At 53.0% G+C, this 12553-nt stretch overlaps 1 protein-coding gene across 1 annotated transcript; it reads right to left on the bottom strand.

Moving 5' to 3' along the window:
* Positions 1 to 1854: 1854 nt before the first annotated feature.
* On the bottom strand, positions 1855 to 4832 carry LOC104078495 (chromosome unknown open reading frame, human C9orf24). Its single transcript, XM_009580144.1, has 6 exons — positions 4695 to 4832; positions 3406 to 3550; positions 2750 to 2862; positions 2558 to 2633; positions 2252 to 2433; positions 1855 to 1944 (listed from the first exon to the last, which is right to left on the bottom strand). The coding sequence occupies exons 1-6, from the start codon at positions 4830 to 4832 to the stop codon at positions 1855 to 1857; spliced, it is 744 nt and encodes a 247-aa protein (XP_009578439.1).
* Between the last annotated feature and the right edge of the window lie 7721 nt (positions 4833 to 12553).

Here is a 12553-nt window from a genome sequence, read left to right as displayed (position 1 = left end):
CAGGAATGTGGAGCCCCTGATGGCTCTCAGCTGGAGCATCCCTCCCTTGGGGACCACAGCCCCGTGGGTTTATGATCTGCAGCACGTGTGGAAGGCCCCACGTGATGTTCCCTGCTGACACTGGGCTCCCAGATAATAGTCAGAGAAGGGCATTTCATGCATTCATTAATTATGCGCTGCTTTCAAATCCCCCTCCTCAGTTAGCCTGAGTCTGGCACTCCAGATACATGGCAACTCTTCCTGGACAACTTGGCAAAAAAGCAAGCACGTCCTAAGCAGCCCAGCACAAAGCTGACAAACATGGGTATCAACGACTGCTTCTATTTCTGGCTGTGTTACTATGCTCCGAGAGCTTTTCTTTGCGTGCTTTCTTGGTCTTCAGCTTGCGGGTGGCGACAGGATACCAGCCCCTGAGGGCCGTTAAAGTGCCCACCAAGCCAGCAGTCGCTGAAGTTCCTCCCCCCTCCCCAGGGACTTTCCCAGCCTGTAGGAAAGGGTCCGAGGGGAACAGTTGCCCAAGCCAGTTTTAATGAAAGCCCATCTTTGTTCTTCACCAGCACCAAGGGGCAGAGTAAGCCTCCGAACTAAAGTCAGGGTGGATGGTGTAACTGCTTCTCTGGACTCCTCCTGCCTTGCTGAAGTGGCTCGTGTCCCACCTAGGAGAGCAGATAAAGTTATCAGCCATGGGAGGATGAAACTCCCATATGAGGGAGGAAGAAGAGCAGAAAACCTGCTCCCAGCTGCCAGCCTTGCTTAGGGGCAAGCACTGCCCCCATCCACTTTGGTATGTGTCTTTGAGCACTGAGGCCAAAGCGAAGCCCAAGCGGAAGAGCTGAAGCTCCCTGGAATTGCCATCTCAGCAAGCTGCTTTCAGTGGGTCTCCCACCCTGCAAACACCCACTTTCTCTTGCACTGTTAATTTTCCTAAAATCTTCATTCCCAGTCCAGGAAAATTTTCCTGTTTCTCAGTGGAGAAGACCTTGAGAAACATCTCGCTGAGGTTCAGGCATAGCGACATCTGTGGGGAACATGGTGCTCCCTGTTCTCATTGTTGTTTGATTTTAGTTTCTGGACTCGGGAATTTAAAGCCAATCGCACATTTTCTGCAAAGTCTGATGCCTGATTTTGGCCCACAAGCGGTTGTTGCAGTAGCAGAGTGATGAGTAAGCTGGTTGAACAGCCTCCCTTTTCCCCTCGCTGCTTCTCCAGGGCTGAAAAAAGCTGCCTCAGCAAAGGTAAACATGTGGGGATTAAAAGGTGCTGCCGGACCTGCAGTAGGTGAAGGACAGGGCTGATTACTGCACAACAAACAGGGTGACCAGGGAAGAGGTTCTTGGATAAGAAGAGCAAACAATGACAACAGAAAATACAAGAGCAGCACAAGAAACACTGATGTGGCCCCAAAATTTGGGAGATGCTAAGCTACATGCAGCCAGGCTCAGGGGTGCCAGAAAGATTTCAGGTGTTGTACAGTCCCAAGGACCGCTGTATGAGACCAAGCATAGAAACACCTCTCCTGGGAGTAGATTTGGCAACTGTTTCCCCACGGGTAGCAACAACACGCTCCACAGCCCAGCACCGCAATGGTGTCCTGCCCTCCCTGGTCACGTCCACTTAGCCTGCAATGTGGAGGTGCAGCAGCTGCATCGCTTCCTGCATGGGCACCATGATGGGACCCAGTACCCCTTCGGGTCTGCAGTCTGCACCATTGTCCCCAGAATAATCCTCTGAGTAATTTTGCATGAAATCCTCATGAAAAGAGAGCTAGTGGCAGCCTGGCATTAGGAAAAAATAATAGGCTTTTCCCCCAGGGCAACCGGCTTGGAGCACTCCCCCCATGGAACCTCGCTGCACCTAGGGCTCCTGTACGGGGAGGATGGCTGGGGGCGATCTGTAGATGTACAGAACATCGCTCTGAGGCTGTAACTGCAGCATGGGATACTCCTGCAAGAGACAGGGAGGTAGGGTGAGCGGTGGCCCCGAGGACAAGGGAGGTCATGTCCATCCCATCCCATTCCATCCCATCCCATCCCATCCCATCCCATCCCATCCCATCCCATCCCAAGCCATCCCATCCCATCCCATCCCATCCCATCCCATCCCATCCCAAGCCATCCCATCCCATCCCATCCCATCCCAAGCCATCCCATCCCATCCCATCCCATCCCATCCCATCCCATCCCATCCCAAGCCATCCCATCCCATCGCAAGCCATCCCATCCCATCCCATCCCAAGCCATCCCAACCTTACAGCCCTCTCTCCTGGTGCATCGAGATGCCTTCTGATGGCAGGGTCCCCGTCAATGTAGTAGTCCATCCCTCGCAGGCAGTAGTGGCGCCCAGAGCAGGGGCTGTAGAAGCCCTGGGAGGGTCCGCTCCCTGTCATGGTGTACATGGGCAGCCTGCGCAGCATGTCAGCGACCACCAACTTCTCTGCAAGCGGAGGGATGGTGAGGGTAAGGGAGAGGAGGAGCAGCCAGCCCATAACCCGGATGGATGCCAGCATGGCACAGGCACAGCTACAGCCGGAGTACAGGGACAGGGTGAGGGTAGTTACCGCATTGATTGAGGCGGGTGGGTTTCGGGGAGCACGCCACGGGTATGCTGTGCAGGAAGGTCTCCATCCTTGTCTCCTACAAGGAGCGATGGCAGCCCTTGCAGGATTGCCACCCTTTCGCTGCAGAGCCCAAAGTGCCGGCAGCACCTGAGGCGGTTCCAGTTTGGGGGGGCCAGAGGGACTGGACTCTACCTTGGGCAGGAGTGGGAGGTAAGAGGAGTGCTTATTCCAGGCTGCGCTGTTGTAGGGACCTGTTCTCCAGGTGGTGTATTTGTCCTCATGGACAAAAACTGGGTTGTACTTCTCTGCAATGCAAAAGCAACAGGCAGGGGTGTCCTGTGGTGCCGGGGACACGGGGGGATGGCCGGAGAGTCCCGACTGTTCCCCTTTTCCCTGAAACGCAATGCCACGGGGCCAGGGGGCATCTCAGAGGTGCTGCTCACGGGGTCCTTGTTAAGGATCTGTGATGGACGCGACACCCACCACTTCTAGCTCGTTGGTCACTCATCCCTGCCCACGCAGCCTGGGTCCCTGGGGGCTATGGGGTGCCAGGAGGGTGTCCCCCAGGCAGCACCTACCACCAGGGGGTATTTAGGGGCCACCAGGGGAGATAACCTTGGGGACCTGCAGGCATCCCTGGGACAGGGACCGTCTCAGTGCAGGGATGGGAACAGTTGGTCACAGGAAAGCCACAAGCGCAGATGCCGAGGGAGGGTCCTTCGCCACTGTGGGGGGGGATGCAGGATGCAAAAGGGGGGATGAACAGAGCCGCTGTGGGTGTCAGCCCCCCGACCCCATGGGGATGTACCCTGTGTGACACAGGGGGACATCTGGGACCTCGGCGATACCTTCGGACCTGTCCAGCCAGTACTTCTCGGGCCGGTAGGCAGCGGGGTCGATGGTGTTCCTGTAGTACTCCTGCATTGCCTCCTTAATCAGCTGCTCGGTCTGACCTTGGCTTGCTGGATTTTGTACTGGGGGCATCGTTAATCCCTACAGACAGTGAGGAGTGGGGAGAGACACCCAGGCCATGCAGCAGTGTCTGCTTTCGCGGCCGTTGGGGCACACGGTGAAGCCAATTACCAGGCAGGGTCTAACGCTAGAGATCCGAGCACCAAGCCTCCGTTCGCAGTGGGTGGGCATGGGGGTCATAGCAGCACTGTGATTCCCCCACAAGCTTCCTGCTCACCCGAAACCAGGGTATGGAGGATGGCTGAGTGCCACTGGCTCCTCTCCCCCTGCACCCAGGGGCCTATGGCACTTTGCAGAGTGGGAGATAGGGTGGGTGCACTGGGACTGCCAGGTATGGGGTCAGCAGAGGTTTGGAAGGACCGAACCAATGTCCTACAGCTGGTGAAGCCCAAGAGGGCTGGGGTCTTGCAGGGCAGACGGGTGCCCTGGTTGCATGAGCCTGTCCCTGCCTAGTGGTGACATCCCTCTCTGTGCCCTCTGCTGGCTCCCTCATTATAATGCACATGCTAATGAGGCCGCAAGAGATGAGCCAGTTTGCAGCGTGTTTTGCATTGGAGCCTGCAGGCTTGTTAGCCTGAGTGGGGAAAGCTGCATGTCCCACAGACATCCCCTGCAGTGAGGCCACGGCTCAGGCATCCCTCGTCCTCCAGGACCAGGGCTGGAACGGTTTTTCAGTGCTCAGATCTGCCCCCGGCCCTTCGCATGCTCCCCCCTGGTATGGAAAGCCCCCCAGCTGGAACTGAGCTGAGCCTGGGGGCTGTGTGTTGGAGCAGCTCTCAGAGCCACCCAGTCTGCCCCCCCCCATTGCCACCGTGTCACACAGCAGTCCTGGGCTGAGCCCTGCACTGCCTCAGTTTCCCCTTCCTCAACAGATCCTGCCCCCTGCGCACTATGAAACCTACTGATGGACAGGGCTGACGTGTGAGAGCTTGTGCTGGTGACTGCCAGCCCTGAGAGCCCAAAGCCACTGCGGGGTGCAGGGGACAAGAAGCCAGCGAGCACAGGCCATGGGGTAGCAAACACTTTGCTAACCAGGGAGCATGGCCCCCCCACCATTACACACAGGCAGCGAGTGAGTCCCCGTGCCACCCCTCTGCCCAGCACCGAGAATCCGCAGCTGGGTAGGGGTAGAAAACTTGAGGTTTCCTCCTCCCGCAGCATTTACCTGCGTCACAAACTTGTTTTCTTTCCAGAGCTGCTGTGGAGCTCGCTCTTTGATGGTCTTTTTGACAGAGCATGGCGGGCGGTAGGAGTCGGTGTAAGTGCTGATGGGGGTCTTGTGTTTTTTGGACAAGAAGAACATGGTGCAGCAGCCTGCCGGGACAGGAACGCTTGGAGTCCCAGAGTGTCCCGGAGATGCCTCACTGGATGAGCACCACTGCGTGGGGTTGGGGGCTTGCAGCCCATGCAGGAAAGGGAATGGGGCCGGCGCCACTGCTCTGCCAGCCCAGGGTGGTGCTTATGTTATCAGTGATGTCATAGTGTCAGAGCAGGGGGATTTGGTGGCTTTCTGACGGTCCCATAGCTACACTCTGGTTCTAGCCTAGGGCACAACAATTGCTGCCTGCATTCCTCCTGGGCTTGTCCTGGCTCTGGGCTTCCTCCCCTCCTGCAGGCAATTACCTTAACAATGGTAGGAAACAGTTTCAGCTGGTCCTAGTCAAGATAATTTTATTTTGGGAGGTGCAGGAGCAGTGATTGTGGCTTTTCCAGCCCCTCTCTTCCATGTTTTCTTGGAAATCCTAGAGAAACCCAGATGGGTGCAGACAGCACCACACCAGTGCAGCCAACGTCCGCCACCGCAATGTCACCACACCGCTGTCCCAGCCTCCTGGGGTGGCCAGGGGAATTATCGCCTGCTCTGTCTCCCCTTTTTAATTAAAAAGCTGGATTTAGGTGATCCTGTGGGGCTTGTTTGCTATTCTGTCCTGAGTGATGGGCTCTGCAGTCAGAGTGAGCGATCCTCATCAATCTGAGTGCAGAGAGGCAGCTGGGTTATGCCAGGGAGGGATTTGCTGGGGAGTCAAGCAGAAATCCCTGCCCCTGCAGAAACCCCGCTCTGGCCTGGCTTGTCACACAGTGCCAACTCAGAGCCCTGCTGTGCTCCTGGCTCTGGCCCCTCTGTTGCCATGTTTTTGGAGATGACCGGTGAAGACCCATGTCCATTCTGGCAGGGTGGATGCCAACGTGCCCCCCAAAGGGCTGCCGAGCCCTGCTCGGTTTGCTGCAGGGGATGGTGGGGCTGGGCAGCCTGGGGCACCCAAATGCCTCCAGTCAAACGGGATTAATGTGCCGATAGAGGTGAAATGAAGAAAACAAGCTGCCGTTGATTTTCAACCCTGCTGGTCCCTGTTGAGCCAGGCTTAGGCTCTCAATCAGCCCTGTCCCCTCCTGGGAGCCAGGGGCAGGCTGGGATGGAAAGGTGGACACAGGGGTGCCTGCGCCCAGCTCCGTGGCCTTAGAGCACCCCAGGGCACAGATCTGGGGAGCACCGCAGAGAGGTGGAGCCCAAGCCTCTTAGCTGGGGAGATACTTATTCTGCACCAGACCGGCTGCCAGCATGAGCCACTGGCCCCCCCACAGCTGTCCCCCATGGTCCCTGGGGTTTCCAGCTGCTGGCGTTGGACTTCAAAATCAGTGCTCGGCTCTCGTGCCAACAGCTTCGAGGGGCAGAAGCAGCTGCAATGCTGGAGAAAACGTTATTTCACCCATCAGTGTCGTACAGATGCAGCACTTCTTTCTGCTTCTGTTGCAGCCCAGATGCAGAGGCTGGGTCCAGCCCCTGTGCCTTCCTGCTGCCTTGGGGAGAAGCGTTTCCCAAATGCTGGCTAGGGGCTGGCCGGCCCCCGCGGCTTTACCTGTGCCATACAGCACAGCTCCACACCAGCCACTTCTGCTGGGCCCAAGCACACTGGTATTGGTCCTGGCGTGAAGGCTGGCACCCCCTGATTTCAGCATCCGTGATTGCTGGGGGCTCAGAGGAGATGGTGCAGTTTGTACCCTCTCACCCCGGTTCGCTTCTATGAGAAAGGCTGGCAGGCTGGTTTTCATATGTATGCTTTTTAATATCATTAATTCTGTTACACTACACACAACCAGTAACAATGATAAATACTGCAATGGAAATGTTAAAAAAAATATTATACATGTTTCATGTTTTTGAAAAAAACCCCCACATTTTTAAATAAATTAATGCATAAAACTGATGGTAGAAAAAAGAAAACCCAAAACAAACCACAACACAACTGATCTGTTTAAGGCAATACTCTACGCAGACGGGAACAGAAGTACAACAGTGTGCTACATGTTTTGAACGGGAAAAAAAGAAAGAAAAGAAAACCCATACAAGATGCAGATTGATGCTTCGGGAGTGAAAAAACTCCCAAACCCAGATAATAAAACCAATGGCCAAGTTAAGTGCAGCATTAATACACTCTGCATGTCAAACGATTAGCAGGTTCCTAACATGGACTAAGGTCAAGCTACAACAAATTTTTCTTCCTAATTAAAAGGTTATTCAGGTCAAACCCTACATTTAACTCTACTTTGCATTTGGCTGTTTCAGCTAAGTTTCACTATATGCAAGGACAGCCGGAAATTCATCTCCTGCTCTTGAGATTAACGCAAAGGTCGGGAGGTCTCTCCTCCTGAAAGATATTTCCATTAAGTACCAAAAGGATCTTGCTTTTCGTGATCCTGAAATGCCTCCTGCTGCTCCCTCCCCTGGGGCGCCAGGCACCGCACGGGGAAAGGAGACCTGGGAAACATTTGCTTGGATTGAGTTTTTTCCAAGCTGAGGATACGAAATGGGAGTGTGGATCTGATCTGGACTCGGCAGAGTGCTGTTTCCCTGTCTGCCAGAAATGTCTATCTGGAGCCTGCTGACAGCACTTTGCCAGCATAGGAGAAACCCAGCCTGTGTCCAGGCTCTGTATACAGCCACAACGTTTGCTACTGAGGTTGGTGCGAAGCTCCATATCTGTCCAGATAGCCAATGAACCCCAATTATTAATGCAGCCCAGAACTTGGCCACTGGAAGGTGGACAATAATCATAATGCCAAAAAAATCCCCCTCTCCCTCAAAAAAGAAAAGAAAAGGGACAGTAGCCACTTTCTGCCAGCTTCCCCCAGTAGATCCCCATCAGCTGCCACCTACGCAAGACTGGCAGCGCCAGATCTCACCAGCATCAACCCAGTACCTTCCCAGTAAGGTGCATGTCTGCAAGGTGCTGTCAGGGGGCAAAGAAGCTTCTTGGGACATGGTCAGAGCCTCCCATACTGCACTGCTAGAGTGCCTGTGGTGGAAGCTATGGTACACGAGGAGAGAAACCCAAGCAGAGTTACTAGACTTGTGATGGCCAATAACTGTCCGGGCTGCCTTGGGTTCGGGTGGGAGAGGGGGATGCAGAACTGGGCTGAGAGTCACTTTGGTGCAACTGCCTCTGATGCTCATCACTAGTGCATGGGGCGGGGGGAGGAAAGGCGACAGCTGCTTTGAGAAAAGAGGAGTGGAAGGAGGACATGTGCAATATAACATGGCTTTCAATTCTAGGACTAACCACTGGACATGGATACCGAAGATTACTTGTGATAACTAGCTATCCTTCTACCATCGCTGCTCCTTCCCCCACTTCCTGGTCTGATTATTCTTCAGTTTGGGAAGCCATGGGTGTTTGGCATGATGGCCAGCACTGACTGTCCCACTTCAGAACCCACACAGCGCACAGGGTGACTCAGCTACAGGATGTACATTGAGGTCTGGAAGTCGCACGTTAGGACAGACTAGCTCTGCATGCAAGTAGTGCCTGCTTTCAGACACCTCAGAAAGCTATTTAATGGTGGCTCATTTCCTTTGTTAAACTGAAGGTTCAATAACCTCTGTGGAAGGAGTAAAAATGTTTAAAAATGTGCAAAAAGGGGGGGTGGGAAACACTTTCTGAATTTTCTCCCCTGCAAAGACTTCATCCTCTGCAAGAGTCTTTCTCCCTGCAGAACTACAGCCCTACAGCGTGTATTACAGTCAGCCGACAGGCATCCCACCCACGCCTCTGCTGCAGGTCTCCAGTCCGCACCAGGAGCACATGGGCTGGCAGGCCTGGGACCTGGTGCTTGTCCCCCAGACCTCCCGCAGCACCGAGACCAGGAGGGTGAAGGTGGCTGGCTCGGCTTGCTGGATTGCACCAGGGTTTTACACTAGCCTGGCGAACCCTCAGCCGCACAGCCTTCAGGTGGGTGAAGAGAAATCCCAGCCTGCTCTCTGGCTCACCCACCATCACGGTTGTTGGATCTCCTGCTGGTCTGACGTTTGCCCTGGGTTTGTCTCAGGACAGAGGCAGCTACAAGCCGAACACAGCTGCTACTGCAGCTTTTCCGTGCAAAGAAACTGAGCAAAGAAACCTGTGAACTGCGGATGGAGATGAAGGTGATAAAAACCAGAAGGGCTGTTGTGAAGAGAGCTTGTCCAAGTTTTCCAGCTCCCTCCGTGGATCTGTATTACATCTCCCAACAAACTTTGCATCTCCCAAATCATGTGGGTTTAAGGAAAATGGGTAACAAATGGAGTCGCGGCTTTTTTGGGGTGCAGAAGCAAGAAGGCAGCCTGGGTAGAGAGTGGTGCTTCCCGGTGAGCTCACCTGGGGCAGCTGGATGGGCAACTAGGGGAGAAATGCTGCTCTGTGAGGGCAAACGACTCGGCAGGTAATGGGACTTATCTCAGCACGGCCCTTCTGTGGCCTTTTCTTTTCCTGGTGCCTGCTGTGCTGCTTTCCAGTGACACGTCTGAGGCATTTTTATGAGGCTTCTTTTGTACCTTTCACTCACGGATGCAATCCCACCGCCTGTATCACCATTTGTTACTATGGAAATGGCTCCACAGACCAGGCACAACAAGGCTCGGAGCCACCACCAGTGGCAAGTGTGTCTGGGAAGCAATGGGAAGAGCTGCTCTCCAAAGGCGTCAGGGAAAGCTGCAACCTGTTCTCGCCAGTGTCTGTGCTGCTTTGCGACATGGCTTGCTGCACCGTTGCATGGGCCATGGTGCTCTGCTCCATGTAATCTCAATTAGTTCCCAGCCTTTGCCTCCCCAGCAAGCTGTCAAAGCAGTGCTCAGCCAGCCAGCATTTAGCTGCTGTGATCCTGGGATTGCCACCAATGTCAAGGGAGGCAAAGGAAGGGATATAGCTGTAATTTTTTGGAAGCAATGCAGCAGCTCAACTGCATAATATAGGGAGTTAAAATACAGATGCCAGCCCCTGTGAGAAACCTACATTAATCTTCTGTAAGTAATCCCAGCTCACCACCTCTTCCTCTACCCTAAATTGCTGGTCCTTCTGTTTCAAGGCTTGTGTGGCTCTGTAAGACACAACCTCTGCAGGTTTGTCTGATGAGATGTGGTTCAAGGTTTGGAGCAATCCCTCTCAAAGAAAAGCCTTGAAAGGAAGTGACAAAGGTGTAATGTTCTCCTGAAGGTGAAAAGCACCTTAAAATGAAGACCTTCCCATGCCTTCCCCTTAGGCTCAACCTAGTCCAGCTTGCCCTGTGACACTGCCCGTCTATGCAGATGTTTCTTTTGAGACATGAGAAGTAGAAATAGGAGGGTGATGTGAAGAGTCAGCTCTGAAGAGTGGTAGAGGTCAAAGCCAGGGTATATTCATAGTGGCACATGCAGCCTGTGCTTGCTAAGCCAAGCAGCAGCCAGGTGACAAAGCCTACTTCATTCTTGGTAAGAGTGGCCATACTCCATGTAAGCTTGAAGGGAGAACAGAAAAGTAAAGGCAGCGCCTAGGCAAACCTAGGCTGGTTTATACCCTCAAATCATTATAGGGGTGCTAAAAGGAAAAGCACGAAACTGCCATGAGAATATCCCAAATGAGGCCTTCAATGTTCTCTTCCTTCCCATCAGCACTCGCTATCCCAGTTGCACTCCTAAGTTCCTAAACTCTACTAGCAGGGGATGGTGCTGTTGGGCCACCAAATCTTCTTACATGTTCCCTGTGGCAGCATGCAGATTGAGAAGCCAGTTGTGCGAGAGCCAGCTGACAAATAACTGGGAAACACATCCTTGCCAAACATCTTCCCCCAAAGCTGTTTAATCTCTCTACTAACCTCCACCCCGCAGCCTTCTGGCACGTGCAAGCAACATCAGAAGCTGGTAAACAGAGGGAAGGCAGAGTACTTTGAAAATATGCATAAAATTTCTATAGCATGCTTTTTGCATCTTGCTTGCAGAACTATCCTATCAATGGTGCCCGCCACAAACTTGGCAACATCCGTGCAGGGTGGTTGGCAAGGCAGGTTTCTCCCCTGTGCTGCAGAAGGGAATGGACATCAGGAGGGGATGTGATTTGTCTGAGGTCAGAGCAAATGCGTACCATGTGCCAACAGCAGCAAGGGACCCCAGATCTCACTTCTGTGCTCTAAGTCCAGCAGACTCTCCACAGTAGTATTTGGCTGCAGTGCCAGCTTGGGAACACCTGGTGTGTGCATCTGAAAGCGAGCTTTGCTCCCTCCTGGTATCAGCACTGTACTGAGAGAGATTAACTCGGACAACTGGGATCTGCCCTAGCCTAAGACAGCACTTGGCAACCTTTCTAGTTAGTGCTTGCTTTCCTTTTCCTGTTGTTCCATCTGGTGCCCAGCTGGGTTCTTCCTTTCTTCAAAAGCATCTTCATGTTTCTGTTGAGTTACATACAGGGCGCTGTACTTTCCAAGCCTCCTGCATGCCGTTGTACAGCTTGCAAGCCAGCCCGAGGACACAGACTCTGCATGGAGAGGAAAGGATTCTGCTCAGGATCGCAGACCAACGTGTCAGCCAGCACACAGCTGAGTGGAACAGATGCCTCCTTTTGGGAAAGGAGCTGGAGAGACAAACCAGAAGCAGCTGAGTCCATCCTGTCCATGGGGGAGCGTCCTGAAGTCCCTTTCAAAGTCCATGCAGCAGGCTTGGCCACCTGCTTTTGCAGTTGCAAGGCATCTGCAGGCAAGACAGCCAGAACAGCACAGCAGACCCAATGGCCAAGCATACATGTTGGGGGTAGACATGCAGCAACGTCAGATATGATCCAGTAGCTCTTCCAAGGGTTGGCTTCAAGATATGTCTGATAAGACATCAAATGAGCCTTCCAGATGGTCGCCTGGACATCAGCCTCCTTTCAGCCAAAGTTTATTATTATACAACCAACAGAAAAGCAAACTAGACTATGCTATTTAAAGACCTTCCTCAACACTAGGAGGATGTTTCTCCTCACACAGACATCTGGAAATGGGGAGTTTGCAGACTGGAGAGACAGAGTTGAGTGCTGAAACCCTGGAGTTCAAAGCCAGCTCACATTAAAGGGCAAAATTAACATCTGATAAAAGGAAAGGACTTGCTTAAACTCAGGTAATTTGGTAACTAAAATTACATAAAGTCCTAACAAAAAGCCAGTCTGGCTTTAGGAGGCATCAAATGCAAATTCCTTTGTGGAGGCACCAGCATCAATATCCATAAATCCTATTTGCATGGTAATTTAGATGGATAGTGATGCAGCCTTTCATACTCCACGGTGCTCCTCCCCTTGGTATTCTGTACAACTTTGGACTGAAAATGGGGCCTGAGAAGACCATCTGGTTTGATGCAAAGGCTGGAACAAGGAACAATTTGCTTTCTTGCATGCAATCTGCATTTAGGAGAGTGCTCATCAGCTCTGCACATTTTAGAGCTTTATAATGCTGCGACAGAGAGTCAGGGTCCGTGCTCTTTGCTTTTGCCTTCTCCAGGCCATGGTGGCAGAGACTGGTCTAAGGAGAGCAGTGCCAGAACGGCCAGGTATCTATACACTTTCCTGGGAAGTCACCACAGCATAACCTCCAATGAGGGCACAAGGAAAACCTTCTGGCTGAAGCAAAGGTCTGAACATGAGACCAAATAGGGAAAGCCAGCCCAATCTGCCGTTAATACATACTGATGGGCTGTCCCCTGTATTCCATAACGAGCCAACAAACATGTCATAACCTGCTTAAGGGGCTGCAGTTCAGAAGGGTTAG

Source organism: Fulmarus glacialis, unplaced genomic scaffold, assembly GCF_000690835.1.
Source record: "Fulmarus glacialis isolate BGI_N327 unplaced genomic scaffold, ASM69083v1 scaffold7666, whole genome shotgun sequence".
Classification (NCBI taxonomy): Eukaryota; Metazoa; Chordata; class Aves; order Procellariiformes; family Procellariidae; genus Fulmarus; species Fulmarus glacialis.
Note: the sequence above shows the minus strand (reverse complement) of the source record. Positions and strands in the feature narration are given on the sequence as shown.